Source organism: Pinus tabuliformis, chromosome 2_1 (genome assembly GCF_031772625.1).
Source record: "Pinus tabuliformis cultivar Carrire ecotype Pingquan chromosome 2_1, CPIR1, whole genome shotgun sequence".
Lineage (NCBI taxonomy): Eukaryota > Viridiplantae > Streptophyta > Pinopsida > Pinales > Pinaceae > Pinus > Pinus tabuliformis.
This window is the reverse complement of record NC_142299.1, coordinates 566,747,055-566,763,105: the sequence shown is the minus strand read 5'-3', so window position 1 is coordinate 566,763,105 and position 16,051 is coordinate 566,747,055. Positions and strand designations below refer to the sequence as shown.

The 16,051-nt window shown below is 37.1% G+C and overlaps 1 protein-coding gene across 1 annotated transcript; it reads right to left on the bottom strand.

Annotated features, from left to right (window-relative positions):
- Positions 1-482: 482 nt before the first annotated feature.
- LOC149201677 (uncharacterized) lies at positions 483-1,646 on the bottom strand. Its single transcript, XM_089402977.1, has 3 exons — positions 1,378-1,646; positions 893-1,115; positions 483-788 (listed from the first exon to the last, which is right to left on the bottom strand). The coding sequence occupies exons 1-3, from the start codon at positions 1,535-1,537 to the stop codon at positions 701-703; spliced, it is 471 nt and encodes a 156-aa protein (XP_089259103.1). The 5' UTR covers positions 1,538-1,646; the 3' UTR covers positions 483-700.
- Positions 1,647-16,051: the final 14,405 nt, after the last annotated feature.

Genomic DNA, 16,051 nt, shown 5'->3' with positions numbered 1-16,051 from the left:
AATCTTCTTTTATGAATATATCATGCTTTTTCTTCCTGGAAAAACCGACCAATCGGGATGAAAACTCTGATTTTTACATGTTTAACTTTTCTGAGTTTTTATATTCTCTACGAAACTGGTTTCTTCGATAAATTTTAGCTACATGATAGTGCTCCTAAGAACTAGAGTAATAACCCAAAGGTTTGTAAATCTGTTTAGTGAAATCAACTATTAATTGTTGTAACGGCTCTGGAAAATGGGGTTTTGCCAGTAGACAGGTCGAAGTTTTGCTCAGTTAAAACGCATGGTGCAGTTGAACTTGAACTTCTTTATTTTATTTCATTATTTGCCATGGATTTGGATTTATGGTTCCACTGATTTTTCACAAGATGACTGTATTTTGCTTCTGTGTTTTTTATCTGAATGTGATTACTGGTTATTTGGAAGGAAATCGTAAGCAAAATTTTTGTTGGGTTACCTAATTTATAAATTGGTAAAGAATATGATAAAATCCAAGGCATTAGCTCAAACAAGAATTAGTAGAATACTCCTTACAAGACATGCTGAACAGATCATACATCAGTAGACTAATTACAATACTCCAATTACTTTTAAAGCTTCTTAATCTCAAACTTCACAAAAACTTCCGCATGCCAAAAGCTCAGAATCCTTCCTTCAGCCATGGAAGGAAGACAGAGGCACAAGATCGAATCGCTTCTCTCTACCCTTCAAGGACCTTTTTGTTGACCACCACGACAGGGCAGGTAGCGTTCCGAGCACAGTGATCACTCACACTTCCCTTGATTGCTCTGCAAATTGTCAATAACACCGACACCAACTTAATTAAGAGCGCAATTCATCATCAAAATTAGGCCGAAGAGCACAGATGTTGAGGACAAGTGTGATTAAATACCTGACAAAAGTGCCATGTCCATGGCTGCCCACAACCAGAAAATGTGCCCCCAATTTGGCCGCGGCTTCACATATCCTCTCCTTGGCCTCGCCAATGACGACATGGGTCTCTGCCTTCACACCATATCGATTGCAGATATTGATAGCTCGCTTCAATATCCTCTGGGTAGTCTTCTTCGTTTGCAATTCAAGAAGTTCGAACACATGATCGCTAGGAATATATGCTGCACAATATATACAGACTAATATCAGAAAGAGATGTAAATGACCAAGGGATTTCAAGAATCAATTGAATTATTATCTGAAAGCATGTTGTTCAGAGGAGATCATAGGTGCTCCATCCAGACATTCAAAGGAGAAAACATAGGTTGCAGAGCACTATATCTGGATATTCCAGAAAACAGAGGAATCTAAAGAAAAATGGATGTAACTTTTCTTGAAATTTAAACAAATGTGTGAATTAGATGAAAGCAAGCACACAATTACCAGGACCCGTGGAAACACAGGCAGTTGGCTGAACATGGAGGATTATGAAGTTATATGACTGCTGGATGTCTGTTTGAGCTGCCAAGAGATGTTTGCAGGCCCATTCACAGGCCCTCATACTCTCCTCGCCCTCATCCACTGCAACCACTATATTCACCATCTTATTTCTTCTCTCTCCCCTTATTTTCTCTGGTTGGATTCGGACAGTAATGGACTGCAACAAACTTCTAGCTATGGCTGTTGGCAAGGGTGATTGCAGAAGGCATATAAATACCATATGCTGTGTGTATCATGACTCGCCCACTGAATAGGGTTGCTGAGCAAAACCAAGGGAGGGCTCCAGTTGAATAATTTAATTTAGAAAGCAACAGCCAACTCCACTTGCTACACGACGACCAATAATCGATCGCCATTTTCTCGCTCTGTTTCACCGGCTCTTTTCAATATTTCTACATAACGTACACGTATATAGTGTGTACTCCCATTGTCATAACAGTGTTCATGATAAAATACTCGAGGGCAGTATTCATAACAAAAGAGTGGGCCTGGATTTCGAGGCCAGCATTCATGACAAAAGAGTCCAGAGTGGCCCTGGATTTCGAGGCCAGTATTCATAACAAAAGAGTCCAGAGTGGTCCTGGATTCCAATTCAATAATTAAATTCGCCATCGCCTTGAGACAGGAATCATTCAATGTTATGATTGCCCTCTAACATTTTGGTGAATAGTATCATCTCCCAACAGCCCTATGCTGACAAAATTGGTGAATAATCTGTAGTTTGAAGCTAATATGCCTTCTTTAGGTTAAATATCAAATATTTTAATGATGGGTTTTGCTGGTGAGATAATGTGTTGTCTTTGTTGAGTTAATGTGTTAATTATTATGACCATTTAAGATAGGTATTAGATATTGACTTTCGTGGATTTTGAAAGTTACAAAGAACCTGATATCTCACTGCATTGCATGATTGATTTTCGTGGGTTTTGGAAGTTACAAAGAAGATGACATCTTACTATATTGTAGGGCTTTCTTAGGTCTAAGAAGAGATTTCTTAAATTTTTGAGAAATCTGGAAAATTAAATACTCATTTTTAATGTATAAATAAAAAACTTTATTGCATAATTAACGATAAACCGTATAAAACTAAGTGATCACAAATCAATATCCAAATAAATATATCAAGATATCTATTATGCAAATGGAAGAGACTAGATTCTAATGGAAGGAAAAAATGTTTATGTAGAGCATAAAAATTTGTTTATGATTTTTGACTTGATTGGATCATTATATTATTTATTATTTATCTTGATTTTTTTAGAGTGGAGAAATTGGAGGATCATTTTTATTGGTTGGTTCCAGTGTGATGAATTGGAGCGTAAAACATCCCTAAAGCAGTTTGAGGCATCAAATGGGGTTATTTTGGAGGTAAGACTTTTCCGCTTAACTGTGCATCCCAACACTATTTTACACATAATCTTTCAAAGGGTACGGGAATCACAACAATCAAAGTCTATTTAAAAAAAAGTTATGCAACCTAGAAGTTGACCTTCCTACTTTGTCCACCATGATTATAGAGGATGTCATATCACCCCCTATTATTCATTAAAAAGGATTAGTCACATAATCATGATAAAGAAGATTCTAGAAGAGTCCATATTGTAACTCTAGATAATATTAGGAGTCAAACTTAACCACTAGTAACCACTAGTGAGGTATTAGGTTGTGTTATAACCAGCTTAGATCCATCTTAACTAGGATTTATCAAGTGTCTAGAGAAATTAAATCTCTCAAGGTGCAAACTTCTTTTGTGAGTGCAAAATTTGAAGAAAGGTTTGCACCTCGAGAAATCTGATCCCTCTCCAATTTTGATAGATCACAGTTAAGATGGATCTAGACTAACTTAATTAATTAATTTTTTTTTAGTTTAATTTTTATTTTTATATAATTTCAACAAGTCAAAATGTTTTAATTAATAATTTATTTTTTTATTTTTATGTAATTTGACCGGGTCAAAATGTTTAGATAAGTTATATAATTGGACATTACAACAACTCTTCCATAGGATGGAGAATGTCTCTTGGCCCAAAAATTGTAATAAAATTAAATTAAAAAAAAAGAATTATAAAATATTTTGATTGTGAAATGAGAATGTATTTTGGGCATGTGATATTGGTGAGCCATGGTATTGACCCATGGTATGGTATGGTTAATAATATCCATGGTAAAGTGGGGTGAGTATCCATGGTTAAAAGTCTTGTTAATTGTAAGTATTATTTTGATTGTGAAATGAGGGATGGTTTTTGGGCATGTGGTATTGATGAGCCATCGTATTGGACCATGGTATGGTATGGTTAATAATATCCATGGTAAAGTGGTGGTGAATATCCATGGTTAATTTTTTATTTTTATTTATTTATTTATTTTTTAAAGTAAGTATTAAATTTTTTTACTTATTAATAAAATTTAAATATGGTTACAAAATTATTATTTTAATTTATATGGTGAAATGAATTTTAATTTATAGCTATTATTTATATCTTATATGTTTTCATGTGATAGAGATGTAGATATATCTCAAAATTAATTATAATATTTTTTCATTAAAATTTAATTAAAAAATGTTATAAAATTAAATTCAAATAAAATATTTGCCAAAGGCTTCTTATTTCAACTTAAGGTGGATGAGGATCTGTAGACTTTCTTTTTATTTTTAAAATTGAGGGCCTAGATTGATTCTCAAGGAAATATGGTGAGCATATGCTTAATCTTAATGCTTATCAACTGTTGCAGTTTATTAAAGAGTTTGTTAGGTTGCATTGACTTTTAATAAATTTAAAAAATTAGAGGTGGCTCCCCGCCCACCAATTTCCTAGGGATTTGAGATTATTCCAATTTCTAATAAGTTCCTCATTATTATTTATAATATTCATTTATATATAAGCAAATTTTATTCAGCAAAATGGTCCATTACTTTTAATAAATTTTTAGTTACGTGACTTCCCACCCACAAATTTCCTAGGGATTTGAAATTATTCCAATTCTAATAAGTTCCTCCATGATAAGTTACTCATTGTTATTTATAACACTCATTTATAATTCCTTTTATTTCTAAGTTAAAGTTGACCCATAACCTTTTTATGCATGGTTAATAAGGTAAATGTGTGCATTAGTAAGATATTCTTTGTGTTGCAATAGTTTTTTTCGTTATATTTATGAAGCCTTCGGCTATATCAACCACATTAATATTTTTAATGCAGTTGTACTAGTTGTAAAATATTTTGAGTGTGAAATGAGAGATAGTTTTTGGGCATGTTGTATTGATAAGTCATGGTATTGTAACAAAGCCTATTTACAAGTTAATAATATCTATGACAAAGTGGATGTGAATATCCACAGTTAAACATATTGTTATATTGTAATTTTATTTGCTTTGCTTATTAATTAAATTTAAATATGGTTACATAGTCATTATTCTATTTATAAGGTAAAATGAATTTTAACTTATTGTTGCTACTAATATATTTTAAGAAATAATTTTATTAATAAAAACAATATTACAATGTAACAAATTCGAATCTTATTATTTTGATTACTTTTAACTTTTTACGAACACTACAACATCTTCCTTGGGCTCTATATTAATTTTAACCAACATGTAAATGTTTACCAAGTTACTTATTATAAATTGAACATATTGATATAAATTCAACCTAGTAAGTTGGCATATAAAAATATTTACAAACTTTTTTACATTACATCTACAGGTTACCCTACACTCGGTTGTACAGAGCCTCTCTCAGCTATTCAAGGCACTCTGTTATATAGATGAGCAAAGTAACTAAGAGCGGAGAGAAAGAAAATATATAGATTTTGTATATTGTAACATCCCATGGGCCATAGGTTTCACTCCTTTATACTTCATCGAGTTCCATTCAAAGAAAGAAAAAATAAAATAAGCTCACTTTCCAACTAGATTTTTTCTCGAAAAAAATACTTAAATCATATATTATGTTATTATAATTTGCGAGTGAAATTTTATTTATTCTCTACTTTCCACATACTGATAATATATAAGTATATAGATATAAACAATGATTTTGGATTTTGTAAGCATGTGTATGGATCAATTTGAAATTGGGAAGAAAATGACAAACCTGAGCATACATAAAAATAAACCAACAAAAAAATGGAATCATACAACGCGGGGATTTCAATTTGATAATCCAAAATATTTCCATGAGTGCATCGTGGCCCCGAATACATTCGTTTTCTTCTAGAACATGGTTTCATGTACACGTATACAATTTCCATGACATCCATATATAAATTGTATTTTCAAATCTCATAATGAGAATCTTGGCGTTAGGTGAGATTATCTTGAATTTGAAAGGTAGTTTTGATGGCCTATCGTTGAATGGTAGCTAGTGAGGTAGAAACCTTAGTTGAATTGCAGATAAGGTAGAAAGTTGGGTGACAGCGTTATTATTAAAAATAATAAAGTTAGAATTCATAAAAATAATAATAAAGAAGTGAAAAATATAATTAAATAATAATTTTGAATTAAAAATTAGTAATATTTTTATATTTAATTTAAGTAATATAAGTTTGGTATTTTTTGTAGATGTATAAGAAGTTGATTTGGTTACTCATTTTCTTAATATAAGGTTGGTTTTAAAAAGGAATATGAGAAAAATATTATTAGAATAAAGAATAAGAAGTTGGTTTGGTTACTCATTTTTTTTTAATAAAAGGTTGGTTTTAAAAAGGAATATGAGAAAAATATTATTAGAATAAAGAATTTGAAAATAGATGAAAGTTGTTTGAAAATTATTTTTATTATATATTTGTTATTTGTATAATAATAAATTTTGTAAAATAGTTTTATGATAATTAAATATTTTAGAGATAAATTATATGTAAAAATTTGAAATGTTCAAATTGAATTGTTATTTTTTTATTATTAAATAAAAATAAGGTTTTAAGTAAAGTTTTTGGTAGAAATGAAATAAGAGAAATTTTTGGCCGATTCTTTTGGAACCAACAAGTGTGGTTTATTATCTGATCTTGATGATGAACCACACTTGTTGGCCAAAAATTTCTCTTATATGATTTCTACCAAAAGAATTTGCTTAATACATTATGGATCAGAGAAACCTGAATACAAAAATAATATTTTTATGTTATTATGTAACATTTATAATATTACATATTCTGTGAATTGATAAAATTTTACATTAATAATATAAATATATTAATAATAATTCACTTTAGTTTACATTATTGAATTGTCAACATAAATGTTATATGTAATATATGACAACATCTGCATAACACTAGTTTTTATATGGTGGTAATAATTAGACATTCAATAACATTGTTCACGATACCATGTAGTTGCTTTTACCAAGGGACCACCCTATTCAATCATACTTAATAATGATGTAGTCTCTCCACTTTGAAATGGAAAGACCTTTGCCCTATAATTGTAGAGGATGGTAAGATCTGTGATTTTCTTTTGCAGTTGTGCAATATGTCATTCTATTACCCATATTTTGGCCTTTTTCTTGTGATATTTCTCAATCTGACTAAGTTCAAATGCTACATTCATCATGGTTTGATTCTTTTCTGAAAAGTAATTGTGCAATATGTCATTCTATTACCCATATTTTAGCTTGTTCTTGTGATATTTCTCAATCTTGCTAGGTTTAAATGTTACATTCATCATGGTTGGATTCTTTTCTGAAAACATTGAATTATGTTAGGAAATTAGCAAGATTAAATGACCTCTATGTTGCATTGGATAATATGTACATGGCAGGTTTTTCAATGAGACACTAATTGGTTTGGTTGTTAGGAGACGTTGTACTATTTTTCATAAACAACAATAGCTACATAGGTTCTCATTAGCAATAATGGTTGTAATTTCTTTCAACAACATTGAATTGCTAAGTGAGAATATCAATAGCTACTGAGTTTTTTTTACATCCATATGACTAAGGAAGGGAAATCTTTGCTATTGTGTGATTTCTGGACGGAAACAACATAATGTAAAATTGTACTTATTTGCTTTCACTGAATTTTGGTGTTCATTATTTTGCCACAACAAACATAAGGAATATTACTTGTTTGGTATGTCATAATTAAACCCTTCAACCATCTGGGTGACGTATAGTAGGGTGTGATTATGCAATTAATACAGACCATTTGAATAATCCGTCATTGTGTAACCCCGGATGCGGGTGTATAGATAGGTTTCAATTCTGATGGGACAGGGGTGGCGCGAGGTGGGACGACACCTGCCCACCCAGTACAGAATGGTAACTCGGTTTATGAATGGAGGCTCTCGGTATTTGGAATGTGCAGTGTTCATTTGTTTTATGTTAAGCGGCTCTGGATCTCCCATCCTGTCCGACGCTCTGGTTAATGCCTTCGCACGCTCCGGCTCGTCTCAGACCTCGGCTCTATTCATTGCTATAGTTATGGCGGATGCTTCTCGATGCATGAAGGAGGTTGACACTTTAAGGCTCAGCTATGAGCTTGCTGTGGAGCAGCTTCCGTCGATTCATCCGCAGAACTATCCCGCTTCTGGTCTCAGCTATGGTTTCTGTTTATATAATGTGGGCTCCGTCATCTCTGCTACCTCTTGTAGCTTGAAAGGGGAGGCTGCTCTGAAGCTTTGCTCTAGTCTTTCGGTGGAGCCGCCTCTGTCAATCCCTTGGTTTTTCTCTTGGGCCTCTGGCCTTCGCTTTGTCGTTTTTCTGATTTGCTCTGGCCCTGTCATTGCTGCTGCCCCGCCTCGCTTTCCTCCCGCTGCTTCTGTCTCCCCAATGCCTCGCCGTCGCCATAGAATGCGGTCTCGCAGAGGCCATCCTCGGCGCGCGCCTTCCAGCCCTTCCTCCGAGTCGCCTTCCCTTTCAAGCGATTTCTCTGTCGGCCACTACCCTCGCACTCGAAGTGGGAGAGGGCGTCTTCTTGCTGCCAACCACTATCCTGTGCCTTCTCCCTCATCTGGCTCTGCGCTCTTCACCTTCAACTGCTCTCTGAACCACCCAAGGATTACCGCTCACATTTCGGTGGTCTTCCATGAGGAAGCCTAGGAGGGAGAGTCTAGCTCTCATCAGGAGGGCCTAGGCTCTGTCACTGTTCCATCTTCGAACCTCCAGATGGGGATTGGCAGCGCATCTTTGCAGGTTCCAGATGCTCAAGCTCGCAGCGCTCAGGCGGTGGTGATGGCGCCGGCTGATCCTGGTCCTTCCAATTCTGAAGCAGCTCTTGTAGGGGATATGCCTGATACAGGTTGGTGCCAGATAGTTGAAGAACCTCCAGATGATTAGTTTGCTCACTGTTGCCTTGTTATCGTGCCATGCGGCCCATACTATTGGGCAAGTTTTTGTTCAGATTGTTATGTGGAATTTTAGTTCATTTTTGAATTTTTGTAAACTCTGTAATATCAAGAAGCTCATAAGTTGTTCCCCTGCGTGGGTTCCGATAAATGGTTCAAGACTGAGCTCCCTGACATGGGGCAGTCTCATTCTATGCTTATCTTGACAACTTTGCCTCTCTTCAGGGCAGTGTTTTTGACTTCGGTCACGTTGTAATTTTACTCCCTTTATGTTAATAGATTAATCTTATTTAGAAAAAATAAAATCCATCATTGTGTAAGAGAAATTATTTTTAAAAAGAGACGATGTTACCAATCCTACATGCAAGGAAAGAATAGTCAGGTGGTAGTAAACAAATGCATGGTATTTAACCAATTTTGTATTAAAGGCAAAAGGAAAAACTGAAAAGGATTTGTTTTTTTTTCATTACTCTTTTTAAAATTCAAAGCATGTATATTCCATGGAATTTGTTGCGTTAATTAAAGAGGAAAGGCCACTCTACAACCATGGTGATTTTATATATTTATTTTAAGTTTTCAAGTTACACATTTTTTCTTTCTTTAATAGCGGTAATTAATTTATGTTTACTATTTTTTTATGTAAGCGATTTTTTGGTTTTATTTTATAGAATCATTATAGGTGCAGAGTTTAAGACATAGTCACCTCAATCCTAGTTTTAGGCTAATTTAGTTCAAATTTGAGAGTTACTTGGAACATTTTGAATTCACAAAAATGTAATTGGTAGTTTATTTATATTCATTGTGGTTTATTTTCTGTACTAGTAATTAGTTTAGTTTTTGGGTACTATAGTTTTTTATTCACAATAGTAGTAGTTATTTACGTTTATTATAATTAATTTATGCAGTAAAATAGGTAGTTTATTACTATTAACTAGATTTAATTCTTATAGCTGACTTGGTTTATGATAGAGATGTTAGGCATGGTTTCATGGTAAAGTTTCATTTGCTTACTACTTAGATTAACAAGAACAGGGTAGTCAATATGCAATTTAAAGATGCATGTGAAGATTGTATAAAGAAATTTGTGAATATTGTATAAAGGAAAACTCTTGTAACTAAATAAAGGCTAGTAATTTAGGAATATAGAAACACATGTACAGTGCATAGTGTTTTGAAAATTTACAAACCTAGATTGATAGTTAAAGTAGGAATCTACCTATACATTTTTAAACCCTTGTTGATGCCTCTTCTTCTTAGGACATTGTTAGACCCAACAAGTATTCAACAACTTTAATGGCCTTGGGGAAGTTGTTACTCCTATGGTCATCAAGACTTCAGTAGTTTGTGATAGCATCATATAACATATTTATTCTTACAAAATAGCATTCCTTGATATGTATAATCCTTTGTCCTCCGGGAAGGCCTTGTTGGGTTTTTTGGAAATCACTCTGAGTATTGATTTTATTATTGAAGGTAGACAAATTGTTATCAACAAATTGTTGATCATGTCCAAGGTCTTTCTTCAGATATTTAGTGAATGAATGAATTATTTAAGATAGGTTCCCCAAATATCGAGAAACATCCCATGCTTCTTCAATAATTTCAAGTCACTTATTTATGTTCATTGCAACATGTGATCTAATTCCAGTTAATAAATCAATTTATTTTCTTACTTTTTGGCATGTGTTGGGTGTACTTACTACTACAACTTCAAGTACTTGGATAACAAGAGGGGTCATGAATAGGTTAATGGGACTAAAATTTTCTTCAAGTTCATTTATTTTTCTTTTCAATCCTAAATTCCTTGCCTCCCATAAGTTCAAATCCTACAATGTCCACCTCAAAATTCCATTGATTAGTAATCTTCTTATTTCACACATGTACCTTCTCAAATCGCAGCTTCTTAGTGGTCTTATCGTAGTGGGTGTTGAGAATGCAACAAGATGATGGAGCTTAGTGGAAAGGAGTCGCCTTCACTAAGTGGGCCCGCAGGCAAATTATGGCGCAAAGTCTATTTTTAGACTATGTATATTTTTAGACATATGGATCATGGTCTATGAGTTGCAGTATGCTATTTGTGGATGATTGGTCATGTTGGGAAAAATAGATGGACTTCTATTTCTAGTTCACAGCAGAGTGATCAGAGTCTATTTTTAGACTGCCAAGCTAAAAATAGAAAAGTCAAATATTATTGTCTCATAATAATATTTGGACTATAAACATTATCTTATCCTCTTGGAGCACTTTAGTTTGAGCTACAGATGTGGCACATGCAGCTGTCAGAAGGAAATACACTTTTCTTGTGGGTCAGTTGAGCTATTGCATGCAGGAATTCAGTTAGAACTCAAGCAGTTGAGTTTGGTGGAGTTGATTGTGGAGTTGATGGAGTTATGTTCAGTTTGACTTGGTTGAACTAGTTGTACTTAGTTTAACTGCAAATAGACTAGTGATGAGTTGTGTGAATTAATTATTAATTAATTCACTAATTATTAACTCATAAAGAAACTAAATAATACATCAGTTAACTCAGTTGCATGTCAGTGCATGTATAGTTCAGTGGAGACAGGTGTTAGAGGTTGAGATTGCTATCAGTTGTGACTATAGTTCTGCATGAGATCTTGCACAATCAATGGGATTGAGTTATTCCAATGAGGACTGCGTAGTGTGGGCCAATACCAAGGAATTATAGCCTGTGCTCACATGATTTTCAGTGTGGGTGATTCTCTTGCAACATTGTGTAGTGGAGGCAGGCAAAGCAGCGGAGGAGATTTGAACCTGTGACTTGTTCGGATCTGAGCTAGTTTTGTGTGTAACAGGTGGAGATAGTGCTGAGTACTTGTGAGGAGTATTGTACTATGTATTGTTACATGTTCTCAATCATTATAATATACAGATAGAGTGGGGTTTTCAGCTGTATGCTTTCCCCGGGTTACATACTGTGTTAATGTGTGCATGCGATTGATTTTTCATTGTTTTTGATGCTGCTAAATTGATGATCAACGTAGAGAAGGTTATGTATTATGCATGTATTCTGAAATAGTGTATAATCGGGATAATCTCTGTGAATAAGTGTCATATTATTCAAAATTTCTACATGGTATCAGAGCTATTGATCATCAAATCTATTATTTAGAAAGTGTTTACATTCTATTTCTTCAGGCAGAGTCTGTAATCGGGCAAGGTAGCCTCTGGATTCATCCTTCCTTTAGAAGGTGAGATATTCGGTAAAAGCCCATACAGTCAATCTCTGTACGAGAAATACTTTGTTCTCACGAATTATAGATCAGAGGCGTTTGATTTTGGAGCTGGTGGAATTCGAATTTGCAGCAGTGTTTTCTTGGTATCGACGTGGCAATGTCTTTCAACGAATTGCGATTGGAGTATGCTCTTGAGGGCAACTCAAACTATATTGCATGGAAGGACAGGATGGAGGCGGTGTTGGATGATAACGGGCTGAAGGAGTTCATAGAGGCTGAGGTCCCAAAGCCTACTGATACTGCGCAAAATGATGCTTGGCAAAAGAAGACAACAAAGCGTCGAAGGATTCTATTGGAGGGCGTGAAGGATCACATTGTGTCTAGCCTGCATGGAAAGGATTCTCCATACTTGATGTGGAAAGCGTTGACAGATATATTCCAAAGCAAGAGCGATCAGAGGAAGCTGGCACTCAAGGATAAACTCAGAAACATCAAATGTGAGAAGGGAGACAGTATGCCCAAGCATCTCACAAAGTTCACTCAGTGCAGGGATGAGCTGGGAAGTGTGGGGGTGACTGTCGATGATGAGGACTTGGTGAGCTTGGCTCTCCTTGGTCTTTCGAAGAGTTGGCATTCCTATCAGGACTCTGTCAATGGTCGGGAGAAACTGCCAGGATGGGAGAGACTTTGGTCAGATCTTGTGCAGGAGGAGATCAGGCGGAATACCAGGGACGGATCTTCATTAAAGGCAACTGATGAAGAAAAATGCGCTTTGGCTGCCAAATCAAAGAAGGGGAAGAACAAGAAAGCTTCTCATTTCGGTGCGAAAGGAAAGAAGCAGGACATGTCCAAGGTGAAGTGTTGTCACTGTCACCAGCACGGACACTATGCCACAAATTGTTCGCATAAGAAGAAGAACAAGTAAGCTGCTGGATCTGCAACAGGAGAGGCTCTAGCCTCGCAGTTTGAGCTTGATTCTTCATTGATCGCATGCTTGGTTTCAAGTGTGATGGGATCGGTGTGGTTCTTGGACAGTGGTGCGTCTTTTCACATGACAGGAGATAGAGATTTGTTTTCTGATATGGAGGAGAAAGATCTTGGAGTGCACATCGATATGGGCGATGATGGTAGATACAGTGCGACCGGTATCGGTACTATTTCCTTTGAGAGGGAGTTTGGTAAACCCTTCATATTGAAGGAAGTGATGCATGTTCCAGGATTGAAGAAGAATCTTATCTCTGTGGCGATGTTAGAAGACAAGGGATATGATGTTGTTTTCAGCAAGGGAAAGGCTTTCCTACGCATCAAGACAACTGGAGAAACCCGGAAGATAGGGGTTCGAGTGAGGAACCTTTATCAGTTGCATGTAGATGGTTGTGCAACAATGGCATGCAAGGCAGAAGGATTGGTGAGCCGGGATGATGGCGAGCTGTGGCACAGGAGATTGGGTCACCTTCACCATGGAGCCTTGAAGATACTGCAGCAGATCACTACATGGCTTCCTAAAGGCACTCTTGCGCAGTCAGATCAGTGCAAGGGGTGTACTTTGGGAAAGTTTGTGAAAGCCACCTTTCACGAGAAGGATAGTCGCGCCACGACGATCCTTGAGAGAATTCACACAGACGTGTGTGGACCTTTCTCAGTAGCTTCGACAACAAAACACAGGTATTATGTGATCTTTGTTGATGATTTCTCTCGTAAGTGCTGGATCTTCTTCATGCAGAAGAAGAGCGAGACATACTCAAAGTTCTGTGAGTTCAAAGCACTGGTCGAGAAGGAGTCGGGGAAGAAGGTGAAGGCTCTTAGGAGCGATAATGGTGGTGAATACATCTCTCACGAGTTCAAGGATTTCTATAAAGCAGAAGGGATTCGAAGAGAGCTCATAGCTCCCCATAACCCACAACAGAACGAGGTTGCTGAGCAGAAGAACAGAACGATCGTGGGTGCTGCACGGGCGATGTTGCATGATTAGGGCCTACCCCTTCACTTGTGGGCAGAAGCATGCAATACTATAGTATATGTGCAGAACCGTTGTCCTCACAAGATACTTGGCATGAGTACACCCGAGGAAGCTTATTCTGGTAAGAGGCCTGAAATTTCTCATTTGAGGATTTTTAGTGCTAACGTTTACATGCATGTGATGAAGGATGCCAGGAAGAAGTTGGAGCGGACCGCAGAGGTTGGGATATTTGTGGGGTACACTAATATGCCCCACAACTATCGTGTGTATTTTCCAGACAGTGGTAAGACTGTTGTGCGATGGGATATAAAATTTCAGGAGGAGAAAGCCATGAAGTGTTCGCTTGAGAGGGAGCCACACTTGCATGTAGATGAGGAGCTATTAGCTCCTAAGGATGAGCTTTAGGACGTGGATCAGCCACAGGACAAAGTTCATGGAGTGGAAGAGACCACTCATGCAGCGCCAACCATCAGAGGGCGAAAGCGCTTGACAGAAGCTGAGCAACTGGCTCAAGATGCAGAGAAAGTTGTAGGACCACCTACAACCCAACGCAGGCAGAGACAGTCACCTAATCGGTATACTGGGTACATGGCTCTTGTGAGAAAATGTGTTGTGACTGAGCCATCTTCTTTCGAGGAAGCTGTGGAGGATCCCACATGGGTAGATGCCATGGTGGAAGAGTATGATTCGATTGTCAGAAACAGTGCATGGGAGATTGTCCCAAGACCGGAAGGGAAATCAGTGGTGGGTTCGAGATGGATCTACAAAGTTAAGCAGGCAGCTGACGGGAGTGTGGAGAAGTACAAGGCAAGATTTGTTGCCCGAGGCTTTTCACAGATAGAGGGGATCGATTATGAGGAGACCTTTGCACCTGTCGCAAGGTATTCTTCCATACGGACGATTCTTTCTCTCTCGGCACAGATGGGGTGGCACATTCATCAGATGGATGTGAAGACTGCGTTCCTCAACAGAGTCATTGAGGAGGAGGTGTACATTGAGCAGCCCGAAGGTTTCGAGATCTTCAGCAGCGATTCACATGTGTGCAGGCTCAAGAGAGCGCTGTATGGGTTGAAACAAGCACCATGTGCTTGGTACACACGGATAGACAGTTATTTCACCGGACTTGGATTATCCAAGAGTGAGGCGAATCCTAACCTATACCAGATTGTGGTGGAGGGTAAGTTGCTTATCATTGTATTTTATGTAGATGATTTGATTCTAACGGGTGATGAGTTGTTGATACTTTCATGCAAGGATGATCTGGCTAAGGAGTTTGAGATGAAGGACTTGGGCCTCCTTCATTATTTCTTGGGATTGGAAATTTGGCAGTGCAGTGATGGACTATTTGTTTCTCAGGGTAAGTATGCTCGGGAGATACTGGAGAAGTTCAACATGCATGGCTGCAAGCCTGTTGATACTCCTCTTCCTGGAGGTTGGAGGAAGGAGGATGCCACTTCAGTAGAAGAAGTGGATGCCATTATTTATCGACAGTTGGTGGGGTCGCTTATGTATTTGGTCAATGCACGACCCAATATATGCTATGCTGTTAACCAGCTTTAACAAGCTATGGTTAAGCCAACCAAGCTCTTTTGGAAGGCAGGGAAGCATCTATTGTGTTATCTCAGAGGCACATCAGCATATGGATTGTGGTACAGTCAGGAGGATGAGGTGAAGCTATGTGGCTTCACGGATGCAGATTGGGAAGGGAGCCCAACGGACAAAAATAGCACATCTAGAGGGGTCTTTAGTATCGGGTCGACAGCAGTTTCTTGGTACAGCAGGAAGCAGAGATCCATGACACTCAGTTCAGCAGAGGCTGAGTATATGGCAGCAAGTTTGGCTGCATGCGAGGCTATATGGATGAGGAAGATCCTGGTCGGGTTGTTCGGTTCTCACTTGGAGCCTATAGTGATTTATTGTGATAACCAGAGTTGCATTAAACTCTCGGCTAATCCAGTATTTCATGATAGATCCAAGCACATTGACATCAGGTACCATCATATCAGAGATTGTGTGCAGCGGAGAGTCATGTTACTTTTATACATTCCAACGGAGGATCAGGATGCTGATATCTTGATGAAGGCACTCACCAGGAGCAAATTCGAATACCACCGAGGCAGGATAGGGGTTGCTGATAATCCATATCTTGTTGAGAGGGAGTGTTGAGAATGCAAC

Bases quoted from the DNA above. Each gene is read 5' to 3' on its own strand.
- LOC149201677 (XM_089402977.1), bottom strand. From the start codon at position 1,537: ATGGTGAATATAGTGGTTGCAGTGGATGAGGGCGAGGAGAGTATGAGG. The intron at 1,116-1,377 runs GTAATTGTGTGC...TATATTGTGCAG, and splicing joins CTGTGTTTCCACGGGTCCTG to CATATATTCCTAGCGATCAT. The intron at 789-892 runs GTATTTAATCAC...GACAATTTGCAG, and splicing joins GGACATGGCACTTTTGTCAG to AGCAATCAAGGGAAGTGTGA.